The 23497-nt window shown below is 43.0% G+C and overlaps 1 protein-coding gene across 1 annotated transcript in view; it reads right to left on the bottom strand.

The window, feature by feature from the left end:
• The window catches only part of LOC121284707 (cytochrome P450 4V2-like), a 55351-nt gene that overhangs the window by 9003 nt on the left and 22851 nt on the right, over positions 1 to 23497 (bottom strand). Inside the window, exons 7-8 of the mRNA XM_041200264.1 lie at positions 14075 to 14263; positions 1322 to 1424 (exon numbers count right to left, since the gene is read on the bottom strand). Coding sequence (XP_041056198.1) covers positions 1322 to 1424; positions 14075 to 14263 — 292 coding nt within the window. The remainder of the gene's footprint in view (positions 1 to 1321; positions 1425 to 14074; positions 14264 to 23497) is intronic.

Raw genomic sequence — 23497 nt, forward strand, 5'->3', positions numbered from 1 at the left:
ACAGGCAGGAGTAATAATATTGCCCTTGGAGGGGAGTGAAAGGGTAGCACTGGGGGAGAAGGAAGTGGATCAAAAGTGGGACAGGGGAAGCAGAGAAAGGAAGTAGGATGTCAAATTGTCAAAGATCAAGCAAGTTGTTCAGGATAGATCCTGCCTTTCTGAATCCATGTTGGTCATTATTTATCAGGTTATTATTTTACCTATCATCTTCAAGTTTATTCTAAATAATAGATATATTATAATTATCTTGATGAACTTTATTGGATGTGTACAGTAAGATCCATGATCTGTAAAACCATGTTAACTACTTTTTAAATCTATTTTTCCTGAAGTCTCACTACTCTGTCTTTCACAATGCTTCTTATTCTAGTCATTCCTGATGATACGAATTAGGAGTAGGGGTCGACCATTCAGCCCCTTTGAGCCTGCTCCACCATTTGATAAGATCCTGGCCGCAACTCTCTACTTTCCTGTCCAACCTTCTATACTCCTTGACATGCTTGTTGATCAAGAGTCTATCTAACTCAGCCTTAAAAATATTCAATGACTGTGCACCACCCACCCCGCCCTCAGAGAGCTTTGGAGGTACGAAGAGAATTCCACAGACTAACAGCTCTGAGAGAAAACATTTCTCCTCATCTCCATCTTAAATAGGACACCCCTTATTTTTAAGCTGTGCCTCCTAGTTCTAGTCTCTCCCATGAGGGTAAAGCATATTCTCACCATTCACCATGTCAAGTCCCCTCAGGATCTTAAATATTTCAAGGGTTATGGGGGAAAAATGCAGGAAGGTGGAGTTCAGGATTATCAGATCAGCCATGATCTCATTGAAAGGCAAGGCAGGTTCGATGGGCCGGTTGGCCTACTTCTGCTCCTAAATCTTATGGTCTTAGCAGTGAGCAGGTTATTACTGAATAAGTGCAGACTGATGACAACCTCAATAACACTTTCCATCACTTTTCTGATGAATGAGTAGACTGATGGGCAGTGATTGGTTGGATTAGATATGTCCTGCTTTTAGCAGACAGGACATACCTGGGCAATCTTCCATACTGTCCAGTAAATGCCAGTGTTGTAGTCATTCTGAAACTGCTTGCTTTGAGGCGCGGCTGGTTTTGGAGCACAAGTCTCCAGTGTTGCACTCGGGATTGTGCAGGACCCAAAGCCTTTCATCTATCCACCGCTTTCAATCATTTCTTGACATCATGTGGAATCAACTACCAATACAGGAAAATTTTAGGTGTTTACATTACCAAGATGCATTTTAATTTAAGCACTTGGATAAAGTAAATGAAGAGATTTATTTGCTTTAAAACCTTACCAAAAACATCATCCAGCTCTTCATGTACTTTCTTCAATGCATCAGGATGGGACCCCAAGAGGTAAAGGGTCCAGTTTATTGAAGCGGCTGTAGTATCATGGCCCTGATGGCAAAAACAATGCAATATTTTTGAAGACACACACCATTGCACTTACTCATTTTTCCATAGACTGGATACAATGCATTCTCACTATAATGTGAACAGACTAACAGAAAACAGTTGAGATTAAACACAGGAGTTAATACTTAAAATAATCTGGTATATTAATGTGGTTTTGTTTCACAACCATAACCGAATAGTTGGAGTAATTATTCTAACTAAAGTATAACAAATCTGTTCTTTAGTCACCAACTTGCTCTGTATGATTTATTTACTCTATTAGCAAATCTTGTACTTAAACTCAAAAATAATCTTCAAAAACAAAAATACCTGGAAAAACTCAGCAGGTTTGGCAGCATCTGCAGAGAGGACCACAGTTAAAGTTTCGAGTCCGTATGACTCTTCAACCGAACTAAGGAAAAATAGAAAAGAGGTGAAATATAAGCTGGTTTAAGGGGGGGTGGGACAGGTAGAGCTGGGTAGAGGGCCAGTGATTGTCCTTTTGTCTATGACATCTTTTGGTTATCTCCACCTATCACTGGCCCTCTATCCAGCTTTACCTGTCCCACCTGTCCCACCCACCCCACCCCCCCCCACCCCCCCCACCCCACCCCCCAAACCAGCTTATATTTCATCTCTTTTCTATTTTTCCTTAGTTCTGTTGAAGAGTCATACAGACACGAAACATTAACTGTGTTCCTCTCCGCAGAAGCTGTTAGACCTGCTGAGTTTTTCCGGGTATTTTTGTTTTTGTTTTGACTTTCCAGCATCCACAGTTTTTTGCTTTTATGAAACATACTCTTACCTATTTATTCCACAGTTAGATTGAAATAATATATTGAGGTAAACATATCGAAAGATCAATTTACACTTTAAAAGTACGTTATTAAAAATGCCATAACCAGATATTTCAAGGCCAATAAGACAATGAAAAAGCCTTTTCTCTAAAAACAAAGCATTGCATTCACATTCAAAATAAACATCAGGACCAGGACGGCAGTAGAATATAGAAAAGATAAAGATTTCAAATTTTATGAAACAAAGAATTGTTAAGTTAATATAAAGAAGAGAGAGAATATGAGGAATGCACGGTGAGTACTTCACCTATGGATTTTTTTAAAATTCCTATGTTGCCTTCACCTCAGAGTCAAAGAATTGTTTCAGCTCAGTAGGCAGACATTAGGCCCATCGTGTCTGTGCTAACTCTCCAAAGCAGCAATTTACCCCTCTGCTTCTGCACCCCCTTTAGAATTGCCCCTTTTATTTTATATTATCTCTCCACATGCTTTCTACCAAAAATGAATCACTTCACACTTCTCTTCATTGAATTATCAGTCATCCCCCTGCCCATTCCACCAACTTGTGTATCCTTTTGAAGTTCAATTACATCTTCTTCACAGTTTTATACCATCACAAATTTAGAAACTGTGTCCTGTACGCCAAGTTCTAGGTCATTAAAATTTATCAGGAAAAGCAAGGGTCCCAACACTGATCCCTGGGGAACTCCACCAAACCTTCCTCCAGTCCAAAAAACACTAACCATTACTTTCTGTTTCCTATCACTCAGCCAATTTTGTATCCATGTTGCTATTGTCCCTTTTATTCCATGAGTTCTAACTTTTGCCACAAGTCTGTTGTGCTGCAGCTAATAAAATGCCCTTTGAAAGCCCATGTACACCAGATCAACATCATTACCCTCACGAACCGTCTGCGTTATCTTTTCAAATAACCCCAGCAAGTTAGTTAAACATGATTTGCCCTTAACAAATCCATGTTAGCTTTTCTTATTTACCCCAGATTTTCTCAAGTGACTATTAATTTTGTCTCAGAATTATTGTCTCTAGAGGGTCCCCCACCACCAAAGTTAAACTGTCTGGCATGTAGTTGCTGGTCTTATCTTTATGTCAGTGCAATTCCCAAGTCTGGTTATGAAGAAGAGACAGGCTAGGATGCTTTGGTGGAGATGGTTTATTGCTTACCACAGAGCTTACTTCTCCATTCTAACACCATCCCCTCCAGTGCAGGCTAACTCTTCTTTATATACACATCTGAGTATAATTAACTAATCAATACCCAACGCCTATTCACCTTATTACCTTACACTACTGGGGATTTAACATCCATCAACAGAACCTATTAGATACTTACAGATTCCCCTCTTTTCTTTAAATTAAATTGAACAAAAACTATTCATAAGAAACAGTACAACATGATAACAGGTCATCTTATCGTACAATCAATCTTTAACATGCTCCATATTCCCCCCCTCCTGTCTTGAAAACAAAAAAAAAGATTACATATGAAAATTTCTGTGCTCTCATAATCCATTATAAACACAAGATGTCCCTCTTTGAGGACATCCAACAACTTCTTTGGACAAACAGGTCTTTTTGTGAAACAATCCGACGACTGGTGACTTGTGCTGACCCATTTTATTTTGGACTCTTCCTTTCCAACACCTCATTTATACTCAAGATCAATCCTCAGCCTCTTTTCCGTGATGCTCCTTATCGTATGGACATTGTCCCAGAGTAAATGATTATCTATATAGCATTCTATCGGCACATTTTTCTGTTTGTCTCTTATATAGGAGTTCTTTCAAAATACTCAATAAATGCATAGTCATATCTGTTGCTTCCACCAACACAAGTGTCTCCGCAGCGAGGGTGCTTTTAATTACTCTCTATTTTCTTTGATTCCCATGCTAGTGGACAACATTTATCGTTTCTGCCCACCAAAAATATAATGAATCCTACTGTGCTCGAACAACAATCAGGAAGGTTAGCGTTAAGGCAGACCTAAAAGCAACTAATTTTATCCCTTTTAGGTCACACAGTCTGGAAATCTGAGCGTACATTCTTCTCAACTTAATTTCTTCAATGTTTTATTTGCTTTTATAACTTCCCCAACGGCAGCATATTTCAACATGGTGCTCAATTTTAATACATCATAGCATGCATTTGGTCTATTTCTGTGCATAACCTGTTTAAGCGCACAGTTAAGCTTCTTAATTGAACTGCTTCTTCTTTGGCTGTAACATTTTCCTTTTGAGAGGATCTGGCCCAATTTATGGCGATCTTATTAACAGTCTCTAGCAAAACTGGAGTCAATGGGAATCAGGGGAAAACTCTCCACTGGTCGGAGTCATACCTAACATAAAGGAAGATGGTTGTGGTTGTTGGAGGTCCATCATCTCAGCTCCAGGACATCACTGCAGGAGTTCTTCAGGGTTGTGTCCTCAACCCAACCATCTTCAACTACTTCATCAATGACCTTCCTTCCATCATAAGATCAGAAGTGGGGATGTTTGCTGATGATTGCACAATGTTCAGCCTCATTCATGACTCCTCAGATACAGAAGTAATCCATGTCCAAATGCAGCAAGACCTGGACAATATCCAGGCTTGGGCTGACAAGTGGCAAGTATCATTTGTACCACAAGTGTCAGGCAATGCCAATCTCCAACAAGAGAGAATCTAACCATCGCCCCTCGACGTTCAATTGCATTACCATCATTGAAACGCCCACTATCAAAATCCTGGGTTTACCATTGACCAGAAACTGAACTGGACTAGCCATATAAATACTGTGGCCAAAAGGGCAGGTCAGAGGCTAGGAATCCTGTGATAAGTAACTCACCTCCTCACTCCCCAAAGCCTGTCCACCATCCACAAGGCACAAGTCAGGGGTGTGATGGAATATTCCCCACTTTCCTGGATGAATGCAGCTTCCACAACATAATAAGCTTGACACTTCCAAGACAAGGCAGCCTGCTTGATTGGCACCATATCAACATTCATTCCCTCCACCGCCAACTCACAGTGGCAGCAGTGTGTACCTTATATAAGATGCACTGCAGGAATTCATCAAAGCTCCTTAGACAGCACCTTCCAAACCTACAACTACTACCATCTAGAAGGTCAAGGGCAGCAGATAGATCAGGACACCACCACCTGGAAGTTCCCCTCCAAGTCACTCACCATCCCGACTTGGAAATATATCACCATTCCTTCACTGTCATTGGGTCAAAATCCTGGAACTCCCTCCCTAACAGCACTGTAGGTGTACCCACACCACATGGACTGCAGCGATTCAAGAAGGCAGCTCACCATCACCTTCTCAAGGGAAACTAGGGATGGGAAATAAATGCTGGCCCAGCCAGTGAAGCCCACATCCCGTGAATGAATAAAAAAAGACTGATGAATTAGGGTTATTCCCTACTTAGTCTGTCTTATGTCCAACCCTATACACTTCAAAGCTCCAGAAGTCTGACTTCCAATTTTAAATTTCTTTATAATTTTATCTATCACAAACTTCTCAAATGTCGCAGATCCCATCTGCCCCCCCACCCCCCCACCTTGATTTTTTTCCTTGGGCTGTGATCACCAGGAGGTCCACTGTCTGAGCTTACACAACGTGTCCTGGCTTTCCACAGTTTTACTTCCTTCTGCCAATCCATAGATCTGATATTCTGCCCCTTGTCTTGTACGTTCAGCCAGCTTTTGTACTTCCCCATAGCCTTTCCTCTTCCCAATAGCCCCTTCTAGCATATATGCCACCCTAATTCCAACTTTTGATCGCTAATCTTTGTGATAAATGGCCCTATCCTGATCTTCATCATCACTTGGTCTACTCTCAGTTAATTTGTTATCTACCACAATCAGTTGTTGTACAGGTCCAGCATATCGACGTGCAAAGCGCATGATGCATCTTCAGTTTCCATCCTCTGTTCAGGTTCCATCAACAGTTAATCAGTGCCAATAAGCAGCATGGAATATACTCTAACAGCTTGGTTACCATGTTGCAAGAGTATAATTTTGCCATCAGTGCCTATAACTTTTTCCGGGCTTCTTCATTCTTACTACCTTCCTTTTTTTAATAATATGCCATGTCCATAGGCTTAAAATTAATTTCTGACAGCCTGATGGGATACCTCAAAGCTCTCCTGATTTTTCCTGAAACCTCTGCCTTAATAAATTTTCTCCTCCCTGCATGCATAGCATTCAAATGTTCTGCGAAAATGGGACTAACGATAGTCCCCTCCAAAGCCAGGGGATGGTCCCACATTATTGAAGGTATCCTCGGATTCTTGCCACAAACTAATTGATAGGGGCTTAGTCCTCAACTACCTGGAGCATGTTTCTTTGCATGCACTGCTCACACTAGGCCAGTTGTCAATTAACAGCTCGGTTGGTCAGCTAAAATTTTTCAGAATATTTCGTCAATCCTGGCATAATTTCTCTCTCATATCCCACTGCTAAAAGGACTTTCTGCTACTGTGTGCATTGCTACAATATTCAGATTTTCACACACAATCCTCAATTCATCAGTGACAAATTCTCCCCCATCATCCATTAAGAATTTAGTCAATGCTCCCAAGCCCATTCCATCGTTCCATGTTTTTTAATTAATAATTACTTTTTTGACACAAAAACAGAATTACCTGGAAAAACTCAGCAGGTCCAGCAGCATCGGCGGAGAAGAAAAGAGTTGACGTTTCGAGTCCTCATGACCCTTCGACAGAACTTGAGTGAGTCCAAGAAAGGGGTGAAATATAAGCTGGTTTAAGGTGTGTGTGTGTGTGTGTGTGTGTGTGTGTGTGTGTGTGTGTGTGTGTGTGTGGGGGGGGGGGGGGGGTGGTGGTGGAGGAGAGAGAGAGAGAAGTGGAGGGGATTGGTGTGGTTGTAGGGACAAACAAGCAGTAATAGAAGCAGATCATCAAAAGATTTCACAAACAACAGAACAAAAGAACACATAGGTGTTAAAGTTGGTGATATTATCTAAACGAATGTGCTAATTAAGAATGGATGGTAGGGCACTCAAGGTATAGCTCTAGTGGGGGTGGGGGGAGCATAAAAGATTTAAAAATATTTAAAAATAATGGAAATAGGTGGGAAAAGAAAAATCTATATGATTTATGGGGAAAAAAACAAAAGGAAGGGGGAAACAGAAAGGGGGTGGGGATGGAGAAGGGAGCTCAAGACCTAAAGTTGTTGAATTCAATATTCAGTCCAGAAGGCTGTAAAGTGCCTAGTCGGAAGATGAGGTGTTGTTCCTCCAGTTTGCGTTGGGCTTCACTGGAACAATGCAGCAAGCCAAGGACAGACATGTGGGCAAGAGAGCAGGGCGGAGTGTTAAAATGGCAAGCGACAGGGAGGTTTGGGTCATTCTTGCGGACAGACCGCAGGTGTTCTGCAAAGCGGTCGCCCAGTTTACGTTTGGTCTCTCCAATGTAGAGGAGACCACATTGGGAGCAATGAATGCAGTAGACTAAGTTGGGGGAAATGCAAGTGAAATGCTGCTTCACTTGAAAGGAGTGTTTGGGCCCTTGGACGGTGAGGAGAGAGGAAGTGAAGGAGCAGGTGTTGCATCTTTTCCTTGGACATGGGGTGGTGCCATAGGAGGGGGTTGAGGAATAGGGGGTGATGGAGGAGTGGACCAGGGTGTCCGGGAGGGAACGATCCCCACGGAATGCCAATAGGGGGGTGAAGGGAAGATGTGTTTGGTGGTGGCATCATGCTGGAGTTGGCGGAAATGGCGGAGGATGATCCTTTGAATGCGGAGGCTGGTGGGGTGATAAGTGAGGACAAGGGGGACCCTATCATGTTTCTGGGAGGGAGGAGAGGGCATGATACTTTTTTGTCTTTACTAAAAATTACCATTGACAGACTAAATCTAGTCATTACATCTACAAAATACAGTATTTTTTTTCTTTATCCCATACTTTGAGGTCCATTGCTACGGTTTTATTAAAGTCTCTCACCAATGGAAGACTTACTACTGGTTGCAATGGTGTTCTCCTGTACATTTTATAAGTAATATCCTCGACAAGTCTAGTGTATTCCTCATCCAGTACCCCTGCATCCTTTAAGAGAATCTTCAGCCTATTGCCAGATGGATGCACAAATTGTCGATGTAGTTTGATAATTTACTTCTGCTTTAAATCCCTATACCTAGCTGCCATTAATATCTCTAACATTCTTTTTGGAGTTGACAGATCTTAAAAGAATGCAATAATGTCCCGACTGTGTAAATTGCAAATCTACAGCTTTACCAAAAACAATCGTTCTATCATGCTCCAGGTCCAATTTCATTTGGGCCTTTTTCATTGAAGGTCTACTTAACAGTAAAGGTGTTTCACTTGATACCACATCAGTACTGATAAAAGCGATTCACGTATGTTATTTTACATGGAATTGCTATTATTTTTATAGTGATTTCAACATGTTACCATCACCGAACCTGAAACAAGCAGACCTGTCATATTCTTTGACTTTACTTCGGTCTTCCTTACTTAAAGAATCCATGTAACATTTAGCCAGTCCACTCTACATTCCACGGATGCACACCCACTATCCAGAACAGCACAATTGAACAAATCTGCCACTGAAGATGCTAGTGACCGATATGATTCATTCTCTGATTGGTCAGTATTGTCCTCCTTGCCTTCTGTATCATGTGTTGTCCCAAAAACCCTGTTTTTTTTATTTTTGGGCAATTCAACACATAATGATACTTAGAGTCGCATTTGAAGCGCCTGTTGACCACCCCTCAGTTATTCTCCTTCCAAAATTGCCTAATTCCCACTGCCTGTTCTAGCTCCCAAAAGGGGCTCAGTCCTCATTTTTTGTTTGTAATTCTTCTTTCTTACAGATATTTATTCGAACAGTCTCAAAATGCTGCTAGCATTGTTTCCTATATCTTTGCTGTCACTGCGAAAGAGCCCACTTGCGCCATAACAGCAGCCGGAAACAAATGCTTTCCCCAAATAATTTTTTTAAAGCTTCAGACATTTGATTCAAAAGTATATCTTCTCTCTTTGAATTTAACTCTGGTTAAACAAACGTTTGATACCCTGGCACAGTCCAATAATTTAAAGGCAAGTACTGATTTAGGAATTGCCAAGCAGAATCTCTGCAATCTTGTATATAGTCAATTAAACTCCACAATGTATTCCTCTATGGATGTATCATGCTTTATTTTAATTTATCAAAAGTCCGACCAAGCCTTAGGCATTCCATAAGCCATCTTTCATATAAATTTTATCCAAGAAGAGTCACGTTTTGAGCAGCACTTCCAAAGCCTGATCATTAAGTGGCCCCCAATTAGTTTAAAGCAAAATAGGATTTAGACCTTTCAGTGCAGCTCATTGTTAACGTTAATCAATAGATCTCATTATTAAGTCACAGCACCTACTCTGGAAAATCAGATATCACTGTAACGCAGGTAGCAATGGCAAATAGCATGATTCTTGTAAAAACTGGAGAACAGTTTGATTGAAAAATCAGACTATAAAATACTTAATCATCTATGTTCAAATGGGGATATGACAACATACAAGAACACCAACTCGAAGATAAGTTTTTCTAACAAATACACTGATTCTTCCTGTGAAACCAGGGGAAAATAAATCACTGACCAAAGTTAGCACAATACAAATATCACTAGATGGAGCTATACCCTAAGCCATGATAAATACCGAACTTGGATTTTATTGTGGTGAATCAGCTTTTTCTACCTTTTTTATTAAACAAGTTGTTTATAAGTAGACTTCCATTCAAAACAAAAACAGAATTACCTGGAAAAACTCAGCAGGTCTGGCAGCATCGGGAGAGAAGAAAAGAATTGACGTTTCGAGTCCTGTTGGATTTCCAGCATCCGCAGTTTTTTGTTTTTATTTATATAGGCTTCCATTCAGGTTAACAACTAATTAAGCCACACTCTATCACAAATCTGCCTCCATTAGAAGAATCCACAAGTTGTAAGCGCACTTAACCACAAGTGATATTTTATAAACTACTGAAATTAAAATGAAAATTAATCAGTGGAGGTCTTTTGGCACGGTGGTAGCATTCCCATCTCTGGGCCAGAAGCTCCGAGTTCAAGTCCCACTTCAAGACTTGACGGCCACACAGCAGACAAACAGGTTGATTATCAGTCTGTAAATCCTTCCAATACACCTGAAAGCAGGTGGCAAGGGCAGGAGTTTACTGATCAGCCATACTGCAGAAGGCAATGGCAAACCACCGCAGTACTTTACCAAGCATAATCATGGATCAATTCAGTGGTCACCATTGCCAAGTTAGGGCACGGTATCTGAAGGAAGAGGTACAACTGTAGCAACGACCACAACATAACATCTCCTCTTGTCATACCGTGATTTCATAACATAATAGTATGTTTTGTTCTGGTTTAGAATTAAACAAAAGGCTTTTTCAATTAGGTATTTGGGTTCTGATGAAAGGTGATCAAAGTGATATGTTATCTTTGTTTCTCTTGCCAAGTGCTGCCTGACCTGCTGTATATTTCCAGCATTTGTGTTTTTAATTTACATTCTAATCCTCGTTACCTGGGGCACAGTTTCCCTAGAACTGAAGTAGTGTGTGTATAAATAAGAAGGAACTTTGAAGACAATAGAGAATAGCCCATCTATCCTTACATTAAAAGCACTCAAAAGGTTAGTGGTGGGGGAGGGCTGGAGGAGTAGGGTGATGCTTCAATTTGGATTCTTGGAAGCCTTTTATTCTTTATTGCACTCCAGGTTTACACAATAACGAAAGAGGAGAACCTTTTATCATATTGCAAAAATGCCTAAAACCTGCCTAGAAGGTAGAAAAGGAGACACTGCGATCACTTATAAATCATGTGCTACCTACTTCAAGTTTGAAAGCTGAAGAGAAAAATAGGATTGCCCAAACTCTCACTTGTTCCACTGAACAAACAAAAAAGAAAATGTGTTTAATATTAAATATGTTCCTATGTTTATTAATGCTCAGCAATTGATTAAAAGAAATGAATTTGAAACAATAAAACAAATAGCTAAAATAACTAGCAGCTGTAAGTATTTTCACAGCTGAAAGACACAAGGGCTATTTATGCTGCAGTTCCATTTTACACCAGAAGGTTGCAATAGTACCGTGATTTAATTGTTCGACACAACGGATTATTCTCAGTTCTTTCCACCGCCAACACCCCCACCCTCCCCTCACCAACCCCCACTCTACCATGCAGATTTTCTTTACAGCATTTCTAAAAAAGGTAATTTGTAATAAAAATGCTATTAACAAATGTTGTTTTTGACCATCAATGTGAGAACAACAATACCACTGTCTTGATTCTAAAGAAATATTCATCTTTTTTCCACTGTTCATGATGTGACCAATTGATCCTGAAGCACTTTGAATAGTTTTCCTTTCCAGAGTGTACACTGGGTGTCTGATCTGCTACTGCCCGTTTTGCAATCCTACTGAATTTGAATTTTCCCCCTACATTTGGCCTCATCCTAATTTGGGTTCTGTCAAAAAAAAGTTCACCATTGAAAATTTCTAATTATCAGTTGAGTTTTTTGATCATTAGAAATTGCAAACATTCCAATTACTAGCATTTTGTAGATACCAGAGGAATGAACAACAGATATAAGAGATAGGCAGACAGCTTGTCTTTCCTCATCCTAATTACAATTATTTTTCTTAAAAGAATTCTAAGATAAAAAAAATATAAAAATAAGGATTCTGAAAACAAAGAGAAAGCTTCCAATCATAAACTGATCTGATCTGTATTTTGTGAATAGAAAACAACAGTTTTTGAATTATGACATCTGAGAATCGGGGGAGACGTACACACTAAGCTAAAGATATAAAGAGACAGACAAAGATATTTACATAAATAAACTACCAATCACAGATACCAAATGTAACATTTTCTGTAACTTTTGAGCAAGTTAAAAACCAGTGCTGACAGGCCAGATGTCTCCCTATCCCCCAGTCCCCTATTTATCAGTCTGATTCTTCTGTGGGGAAGAGGTAACCTATACTGATCCATCACACAACAATCATTTTCAAAATTCATGTAGTTTCAGACAACATCCTTTAAAGTATCAAAATCACAAAAAAATGCACAGGCCATTCAGCCCTTTGTGCCTGTACTTATTTCCTCCTATGGACCTACCAATTCTAATGCCATTCGCTTATTCTCTCATTCACACCAAGTTTTTGACTTTGGGTCTTCATCTAATATTTTACTTGCATAGCAATTTGAGGAATCACATTAGATCTTCCAATAATCCTTTGCTTGAAAATATTTCTTCTATGATTGTAAATTTATGTCCATCTGTCACTCATTCAATACCCAACAAGAATTACCTATCACAATTTACCCTTTCAAACCATTGCAAAAACGTCAAACATTTCTATTAGTTCCTCTTTAACCTTCTCTGTTTTAGTGAATGCAGTTGAGGTTTTATTGCAGGGCTTTAGAAAGAAGTTGTGGTTAGAGATTTGAAAAGTTACGGCTGTATTCAATAGAGCCAATATTTTCTAGTAAATCTGCACTGAGCCTTTTTTGAGGCTTCAATATTCATTGATAGCCTGCACACACTAATCTAACTGTGGTCTAACCAATAACCTGTGCTGAGTCATCATCGCCTCCTTTCCTATGTATTTGCTGGCCACATATGTAAAATCCACAAATCAATTCGCCCCTCAGGTTTTTCTCCAACTGCAACCATCTCTATTTCTCTACCCCAATGAGCATGCTACTATTTGAGGTGCAATTTATTCTCTTTCCCCACCACAAAACTTACCTTTTTCTCATTTATCTATATTGACGATCAATTGCCATTTAACTGGTCACTTCCATAGCAAATGTTTATTTTCCTACAGTCTCTCATATTCTTCTACACTTAAGATGCTCTTTTTACTTGAAATGATGTCAGTAGAAACAGGCACATTGGACATCAATTCCACACCAACCATGGGCAGAATTTTACGGTCACCACTGGCGAGTTTGGAGGGTGACTCTAAGATTCCCCGGGCGGCCTTCCCGCTACCCTCCCTTGACAATTTTACATGTGCCTCAGGCTGCCCACCGTCTCATCAATTGAGGCCAATTATTGACCAAAGAGCTGCTTCTCGCCCGGCCTCAACATTAAGGCTGGCAAGAGGGAAGTCCAGCAGGCCACCCTGCTCAGGCCTCGCACAGGAAGGGTGAGGGGGTGGCACCTACCTCAAGGGCCCCCTTTCCACATTGGCCGCCTCCCACCACTCCCCACCCTGGCCTCTCCATCAAGACCTGCAGCCCCCTGCCTCTTCGCCTCACCGCTCCTCCCTGCTGTAAGACCTCCCATTCTTACCTGGTCCTGGACTCAAGAGTTTGAATCTGAAGACTGCCTGTAGTCCCAGTCCAGGCCACTGCTGCCACTGGCACTGCTGGGGCTTCAGAGCTGCCGGCCAATCTGATTAGCCAGCAGCTCTCAGACTGGATTTATGCTCAAGTGAAGGACAGGATCCCAACACCAGCCAATTAACGCCCCTCGGCGGGTTGCAGAGCTGCTCTAATTGGCATTCCCTGCCAGCTCTTCAGGTGGTGGGGTGGGAAACCCCGCCATCCGAAAAATCCTGCCATATATTTTTCTAAACACTGTTAATTCAATGCTCTTTGCCTTTCTAAAATGAAGCCATTCAACCAATCTGCAAATAAAATGATGTAATTGGCCTTTAATATTGTTTTAAAACAATATTAATGTTATTTGCAGCCTGGAAATTTCAGTGGTCAATATTAGCAGATAAACAAATGATCCACTATTTATTGGAGGCATTAATTGCATCAATTAAAGTATAAAACTGTTTTGCACTTCACTGAATACTATATCTTACCTCAAACATAAAAGTGTCCACCTCTTCTCTTATGTCCTGCTGACTCAGCTTATTTCCACCTTCATCAGTTGTGCTGAGAATCAGGTCAAGAAAGGCCTTGCGCTTCTTTTTCCTCCATGAATTAGAGTCTGAATCAGAATGGTTAAATTCTTCAGCATTCTCTGTTTTACAAGATCTCTCCTCAATCACCTAATAAGAAACAACAAATGAGTTTTCTTAGAAGTAGGCTTATCAAGTGATTAGAATGGATAATAATTGTAGTTCTCACAAATCCATAGACCTAGATTGTCTTTCTATTGCTGCCAGCTGGCAGCAATTTCCAAGGTATTACTGCCTAATGCTACAGATCCCAAGACCCCTCCCCAGCCAACTCAGATTCGACGATGCTCTTACACTACCTCTCTGGAGGGTACAATCACTAGAGTACAGGGATTGCCTCCCTCTTCTAGTAGACCCCAGGGACCTAGTTAGAAGAGTGATGGATCAGTAATCCCACACCCAAGAACTGACAGAGCTTGGTCCATTTGTAGTGCTCTCAAAGCCACCCACCCTTATGTTGAAAAATCAACATCCTTTACAATGATACTTAACACTTTAATCTTGCCAAACCTGAGCGTTGCCATCAGCAACACCATGGGATATCAGTTTGAATACTGTACATAGTAGTCTTCTTTCATTGTCTACCGCTTATAGATGTCACACTCATTTCCTGTGATATCTGTCTCATAAACACTTCCAACTCACCATAGATTCTTACAGCAGAGAAGGGTGCCATTTGGTCCATCATGCCTGTGCCATTTGGTCCATCATGCCTGTGCTGATTCTTTGAAAGGACTGTACAATAAGTCCCATATCCACTCTCTTTCCCAATAGAATTGCAAATGTTTCACCTCAATCTAATCTAATTCCCTTTCGAAAGTTATTAATCTTCTTTCACCACCCCTTCATGCAGTGCATTCCACGTCACAATAATAGTTGGAAAATCATAACAACAATTCACATGAGTTTTGTACATGTAAGATCAGACAAGGATCCCTGTTGGGAATCAAAGCATGAAAATGACCCCATTTACCTGTGTGACCCAAGATGCAACTTCTACCCTCTCCCAGCCCCCGCTCCACTTTGGTGTCTTTTTATTTTAACTTATCTATTCCAATCGGCTAAGTATTTATTTTAAATACAAGATCTTTTATCTTTTCTCACCCTACTTCTCCATTGGTTTAGGGAGATACAAACACTTGCTTGTCAGATTTTGCTGAAGCTGAGCATCCAAAGTAAGTTTCAGAACAGTAAAAAACTTAGTATATCAGGATTAACCAGGCTGACTCATGGAAAGCGCTCATGTTTTAAAACCCTAGCCCAACTGGACAAGCAACAAGTGCTTCTTGTCCTACCATTATTCAAAGAGAGGAGAGAGATTTGGCTAGATTGAAATGGAGCATTATTAAATCAAATTACTAACGAGATTGCATGCAACAATTCAGTTTACATCATTGTACAACGTGATCTATTATGTGGACATGAAAGCTGAGCTTAGCTTGGCCTAAATAGCCAAGTGGTTATGGTACTGGGTTTGGAACCCCAAGGGCAAGAGTTCAAATTTCACAATGGCAAACTATGAAACAATGTAACTTCATCTGAAGCAGATGGAAACATGTTGCTTGGCCTAAATAGCCAAGTGGTTATGGTACTGGGTTTGTAACCCTAAGATCAAGAGTTCAAATCTCACAATGGCAAACTATGATGCTTGTCCTGGTGAAGTCTTTACCAGCTCCTGATGGCCCAATGAGTAAAGGCACCACCTAAAGTAGCATTAAGCCATGCAGGTTGCAAGTTCAATTCCTGATCTGTGTTGAATTTTAGCTTGGCCTAAATAGCCAAGTGGTTATGGTACTGGGTTTGTAACCCCAAGATCAAGAGTTCAAATCTCACAATGGCGAACAATGTAACTTCATCTGAAACAGATGAAAGCTGAGCTTGTTGAAGTGAACTGGGATACTAGGCTAGGGGATAGATCAATAGAGAAGCAGTGCCAGACATTTGAGGGGACATTTCAGAATAAGTATGTTCCTTCTATAAAGAAAAATTCTAAGTGGAGGACCTGCTATCTGTGATGAACTAAAGAATTTTAGAACAGCAAAAACTTAAGGAAAAAGCAAATAACTGCACAAGGATGAGTGGCAGGTCAGATGGTTGGTCAGAATATAAAGGACAGCAGAGAATGGCTAAAAGGTTAATCAGGAGAAAGAAATTAGATTATGAGAGGAAGCTAGCTAGAAATATAAAAACGGATAGCAAGAGTTTCTACAGGTATTCAAAAAAGAAAAGAGTATTGCTTAAAAAAGAGACAAGTCAAAACTTTTCGTCTTACACTCATCAGGGCACTTTACAAAAATACCAATAAAAAAGGGGAAAACAACAATTTATACTGTATCTGAAAAGAGTGTGACTGGTTGTTAAGTGGGCTCTGACTGGTAGAGGCATTTCCATGGAGAGTGCACCAGTGATGATGACTGATAGTTAACTGCCAAGCACTTTTTAAAATTTAAACCAGACAGCTTGACCCTGATTGACTCATTCCTCAGGGCAATGCCTTGACCAGCGAATGGCTGTCACTTATTGTGTTTAGCTGAAACAAGCAGTGTGTGTATATGTTTCAGTATGTTTCAGCTGACTCATTCCTGAGGGCAATACCTTGACCAATCAGGGTCAAGCTGCCTGGTTTAAATGTCAAACAACACTTGGCAGTTAACTGTTGGGTCACCATCATTGGCGCATTCTCCAAAGCAACGCTTCTACCAATCAGAGTCTTGCCAACCAATCAGCACTCTCTTCACATACAGGATAAATTGCTGTTTTCCCCCTTGTGTTGGTATTCTTGCAAGCGTCCTGATGAGCGCAAGACAAAAAGCTTCGACATGCCTCCTTTTTCAGCAATATTCAAGTTCTGAAAAGCATAAGTAAAGTGAGTGTTGGTCCTCTACAGAGTGATAATGGGGAGTTAATAGTGGATAATAAGGAAATTGCAGATGGAATGAATAAATATTTTGCTTCTGTCTTTACTACAGAGGATACAAAAAATATTCCAGTAATAGCTGCAGATCAGATGGTGGAAGGGAGAAGGGAACTTGCTGAAATTGAAATCACTAGGGAAATGGTACTGAGCAAACTGATGGAGCTGCGGGCTGACAAATCTCCAGGTCCAGGTGGACCCATCCTAGGGCCTAACAGAGGTGGCTAATGAGATAGTTGATGTATTGATGTTAATTTTCCAAAATTCACTAGATTCTGGAAAGTTTCCATCAGACTGGAAAGTAGCAAATATATCCCCTCTATTCAAGAAGGGGGGCAGAAAACAGGAAACTATAGGTCAGTTAGCTTGATGTCTGTCAAGGGCAAGGTGTTAGAATCGATCATTAAAGGAGGTTATAGCTGGGCACTTAGAAAAGCTCAATATAATCGAGAAGAATCAACGTGTTTTAGTGAAAGGGAAATCATGTTTAACCAGCTTATTGGAGTTCATTGAAGGAGTTATGTGCACTGTGGGTAAAGGGGAGCCTGTAGATGTACTGTACTTGGATTTCCAGAAGGCATTTGATAAGGTGCCACATTAAACATTACTGTGGAAAAAAGCTCATTTTGTTTTGGGGTAACACCTCCGAGTTCCCTTCAGGAAATTTGTATAAAGCGACCACTCCTCTACAACTGAGGCAGTTCAGGCACAGCCACATTGATTTGATTGGAGTCGGGCTCCTAACTTATCTGCCCACTCAAGCAATACAGAGGCATCAAAGTGTCACCAAGTGCTCCAGAGCTTCCCCCCAACACAGATTGCAAATTCATGAGCATTTTAGTGGATTGCAGAACAGTTGGACGACTGCACACGTTGTACAATCTCCTTGCTAAAGCTGGCCCTGTAGCAGTCACTGCTGGAGGCACTCACAGCGTCTTGCAACGTCAGCATCCCAGTTTGGACCAGTCTCCCCCATGGTTCAAGCTAACAGTACAGCCTTGCAGCGCACTGATCTCTGCCCATTCAAGTGGTGGCCGGCACTCTCCAGGAAACATTAAGGGTCTGTCACACTTAACCAGGACAGGTTTTTAGTACACCCATGCTAACCCACGCTTCTCTCTCTTTCATCCTGCAGGAGTAGTACATCAGGATCACAGAGCCTGGTGAACTAGCTGTATGCCTGATGGCCTACAGAGCACGAAGACGATGAAGGAGAGAGCGACTGAAGCTCCTGGCTGCGCAGAGGCAGGAACAGCAACCTCAAGAAGAAGGGATGGCTAGGGCTCCTACACATGCCGCCCAAAAGCCACGGCGAGCCATCGCAGGCCGATGCCTAGCAATACCCAGGGTCTATAGACGCCACCTTTAATTCCTGCAGGTGACCGAGAGCCAGTGTCGCCTAAGACTGCGAATGCCCAGGGAACAGGTTGGTTACATCTGCCAGCTACATCAGCATTTGGCGCCACGGAGACGTGGAGGGCATCCACTGCCAGTGGCCATGCAAATGCCCACGGCGCTCCATTTCTATGCTAGTGGCTTCTTTCAGGGCTCCACAGGTGACCTCTGTGGGATCTCTCAAGCCTCCAGCCAAAAATGCATCCATGAGCTCATGTATTCCATCTTTGTGAGGGTACACAACTTTGTGCATTTCGCCTGGGACCAGGACAGCCAGGATGCAAGAGCGATTGGATTCGCCCAGATTTCAGGTTTCCCATAGGTGCAGGGTGTGATCGATTGCACTCATGTGGGACTCAGAGCTCCATAGCAACATACGGTACATCAAATGCAAGGAGTTCCATTAGCTGAATGTGCAGCTGGTGTGTGACCACCAGAAACACATCCTGCAGGTCTAGGCACAGTTTCCAGGAAGTATGCACGATGCGTACATCCTCAGTCAGTCAGTCACAGATCCCTGGAATCTTCCAGGGTCCACATAAGCTGCAAGGATGGCTCCTCGGGGACATGGCTGATGACACCCGTGCAGCAGCCTCAGACCGCAGCAGAGCGACATTACAATGAGGCTCATGCTGCCACTCACAACTTGGTGGATGCTGAAGATGTGGTTCCGGTGCCTGGACTGGTCTGGTGGAGCCCTGCAATACAGTCCACAGAGGGTGTCACACATCGTCAATGCTTGCTGTGCTTTTCACAACTGGCGCTCCAACAGGGAGACAAGCTGGCTGAGGAGATGATGGAGGAGCTGCATGTTTCCTCCAATGGAGGATGCCACTGATAGGGATGAGGATGAGGAGGTCCTCGGAGGCGACGATGACGGTAATGAGGCCCTCGCACTGGCCAGATTAGGCAGGTGCTCGTGAGGCCCTCATAGCTGCTAGATTTGTGGAGGATGATGACGACATGTAGTGAGGTGACCCCATAGATCCTCACATCACATTTGTGAACATTTGACTCCAGTTTAGCTTATGACAGCACAAATACCCTCTGTGATAATGCTCCTGTCATGAAGACGGAGTGATGGCCCTAATAGTCGCACGATCGCAGGAGGATGATGACGAAGTGCAGTGAGGACACTCCATAAATCTTCACATAGCCTCTGAGAATGACTGACTCCTGTCTGACCAAGGGCAGATCGTTTGCACTCTGTGATCAGGGTCATATCATAGAGACGCAGCCATGAAACTTTAGAACTATCTGATCCTTTATCCGCCTTCAGCACCTGAGCCCTTCAGGAGCACAGTGTCACTGGTCATAGATGAAGAGAGGAAGGGCAACCCCACCTTAAAGATGCTGAGAGCACACAGAGAGAATGACAGACCTCTGACAGCAGTGACCAGCACCGCCGAGGTACAAGCATCAGTAATGTGTCCAGGGAGTGTAAGGCTGGACCATCACTGTGGTCTGAAGGCTGCACAGAGCACAGGGAAGAGGCCCTGGACTGAGACACCTGCCTTTTATCTTCTGCAGAAAGGTTTCACATCCGAGTGACACGCACACTGCTCATCAGCACAAGGAGCCATAGGCAGGGAGACATTCTTAGGAGTTTATTGACAACGGTGAACATTATGTACAAGTGATTAACACCCATGCTCAGGCTGTGCAACTAATTCTTCTTGACTTCCCTAACCCTGCTGCTATGTCTTGTTGCTCCCCAGACATCCACAGCAGTGGTGGAGTCAGACTGCTGACTGTCTGTGATGTCCTTGTGGGCGTCCTCTGGAGGGCCATGACTTAGAGGCTGCCTGCTTTCGGGATCCTGCCGTGTGGCAATGACACCCTCCTCGGCCTGTGGAGCTGGAGCTGGTGAGGTCACAGGAAGGGGGGATTCGGATGGGCTGGACACTCCCGGAGTCACCTGGGTGGATGGCCCTGGAGTATGCGCCTACTGATCCTCCTCCCTATGGGTGCCCAAGGGCACCAGGCTGTCTCCTTGAGAAGGGGTAGCTGGAGCAAGATCGAGTTGCCCAGCACCCCTCTCGCGTACAAACTGTTGGAGGCCAACTATGGCATCAACGATGGAGTTGAGCCTACGCAGCAGTGCAGGAGCAATGTCCTGGAATAAGGTCTCCATGATGGCTGCCATCCTACCAGTGTTGACCTCAGTGTGTTGGCATGCTGGCACCATCACCTCAGCCTGGAGACGGACAGACTCCTCCATTGTGCCTTTCAATCTGAGGAGTGCAGTGGACATCCCTTCCTGATGTTCCTGAGCTTGCCTTTGCAGCTCCAGCAACTGTTATATGACCAAGTCCAGAATCTCACCATCTGACTTGGACTCAAATTTCTGGCCTCCAGCAGTCCTCCAAGTGCCGGGGGACCTGGGAAGTCCCTGTTACCAACTGCTGTGGATCAGACAGTGCAATGTGCTCACCAGATTGTGACTCCTAGGCTACTCTAAAGCTACGTCCTGCCAAGGCGTGTGTCTCTGCGCTGGTGGAGGACGTGGGTAAGCGCTTTGACAGGACTTCATGGAGGGTGCCTCCAGATTCCTCTACAGAGGTTTCTTTGGGGCTTGATTGGAGGCCCTGGGTCATGGACTCTGTTGGCTGTTTCCCAGATGTGCCTGTGAAAGCAAGGGGAGATAATCAGTGCATGGCAGCGGCCTGTGAAAGAGGACTGACCGTCACAGCATGGTTATCTGATAGATGTTGCACTGCTGGATCCTCACTTGGTAGAGTGCCGCTGACCTCACTGTCAGCACAGGACCGGTCCTAGTCATCGCCGACCAGCTGGATGGCTGTGTTTTCAAAGTCAGTGAGGACCATGATTTCAGGCATTCTTCCACTGGTCTGCAACCTCTCCCTCTTGTTGTGCACCAGCTTGTTCTGCATGAATAGAGATGGAAAGAGTGTCAGCAGGACACCTGCCAGGCCAGATGATAAATATGCCTGGCCTGTGTGGGCAGTGAGTGGTCCCATGGACGGGATGAGGATAATGCAGGTGTGTGTGAAAGAGTGAATGGAGATGTCCCTTGACCTGGCAGTGAATAAGGGCCCTGTGGATGTGTGATGGGTTTGTGAGTGTGGGAGTTGAGAGTAATGAGAAGAGTGACTTACTCTGGCGGAACAGAGATCATTCATCCTCTTGTGGCACTGGGTGGCTGTCCTCTTTTGAAGGGCTTTGGCACTGACTACCACCTCCCAAGCCAGATTATTTAAGTTGCTGCCCATCCTGCGGCCAGAGCAGGGGTGGAGGACATCCTGGTGGGACTCCACGGCATCCAAAAGGCATTTCAGTGACGTGTCATTGAACCAGAGAGCTGCAGTCTTTTTGCCTGTCAGGGCCATGTCTTCCCTGCAGCAGTCGTGGTCTGGAAGCACAGATGTGCACACACAGCTGGACTTTAACTATGGCGCCTGATGTGATGTGGCAGCAGGGTGATGGCGGATGGGCAAATGAGAGCCCACCCATCATGGAAATGGCGTGTTTCCCAGGAGTGCATAAATAATGTGGTGGCTTTGGGACGATACGGTGTAAAAACCCGCCATCGCAGCCGGGAGGCAAAACATCATTTTACTTGCCTGCTACTGCGTTTAGTGCAAATCTGGGAAATTCCACCCAACATCTCAAATAATGTGCGCAGTTTTGGTCTTCTTATTTAAGGAAGGATGTAAATGCATTGGAGGCCGTTCAGAGGAGGTTTGCTAGATTGATACCTGGAATGAGCTCTTATGAGGAAAGATTGGACAGACTGGGCTTGTTTCCACTAGAGTTTAGAAGTGAGGTGTGACTTGATTGAGGTATACAAGATCCTGAATGGTCTCGACAAGGCGGATGCGGAAAGGATATCTCCTCTTGTGGGAGAATCCAGAACTGGGGGTACTCTTAAAATTAGGGGTCACACTTTTTGGTGTGATGAGGAGGAATTTTTTCTCCGAGGGTTGTGTGACTTTGGAACAGTCTGCCTCAGAAGGCGGTGGAGGTGGGGTCACTGAATGTTTTTAAGACAATGATAGATTGATTCCCTTGCCTAATAAGGATCTAAGATCTTCAGGGGTAGATGGGAATGTGGGATTCGAAACATAAACAGATCAGCCAGGATCTTATTGAATGGCAGAGCAGGCTCAAGGGACTGAGTGGCCTACTTATGCTCCTATTTTGTATAGCATCCAACAATCATCAAAACTTTCCAACAAATCAGCATATACCAATGCCTGGAATTCCCATAGGAGTGCCCCAATTACCCATAATAATTCTCAGAGAAGATCTGTAGAAACCCTAGCTAGGCAGGAGGCATAAACAGCCATTTCTGCCTTTCTCCAGGGTTTTCCCTGATCTCCCACTGAAGTTACAGCAAGAGATTGGAAAACTCCCATGAATCTACTACCTCCAAGTATCAGTTTTCCCAAAGATGCCATGGTAAAAGTAAGTTACTAAAATTTAAGTGCTCTACAGCTAATAAATTGTGCACCAAACAATTAATATTCATCCATTTGCAAATCAGTGCCAACCACAACTATTTTTAGGTGAAGGCACCAATTCGGTGTGAATACAGGTGAAGACCACACCATATTTGCCACAAAGAATCAATGAGACGGTGCAATCAGTTACCTGTTTAATGGGCCACTGCCATGAATTAAGCAGTTTAAGTAGCAAATATATGACCATGTTTTTGATTTGGATTACAATCTTCACTTAAAAGTTGCTTGAAGCATTTCTTGGTGAGAGCGGTAACATTGAGCAAGATGATTTTACAGTTAGGCCACGTGGAATTTGCTCTGAAAAGAGCAGTTGTTGCCTTAAAAGGGATCCTTAGAAGAACAAATAGGGGCTAGTGGCAGAGATGTCTCAAAGACTAGTCAAGCAACAGCCTGACATTATCATACTCACAGAATCATACCTTACAGAAAATGCCCCAGAAACCACCATTACCATCCCTGGGCATGTTCTGTCCCACCGGCAGGACAGACCCAGCAAAGGTGGTGGCACAATGGTGTACAGTCAAGAGGGAG

Source organism: Carcharodon carcharias, chromosome 1 (assembly GCF_017639515.1).
Source record: "Carcharodon carcharias isolate sCarCar2 chromosome 1, sCarCar2.pri, whole genome shotgun sequence".
In the NCBI taxonomy this organism is placed as follows: domain Eukaryota; kingdom Metazoa; phylum Chordata; class Chondrichthyes; order Lamniformes; family Lamnidae; genus Carcharodon; species Carcharodon carcharias.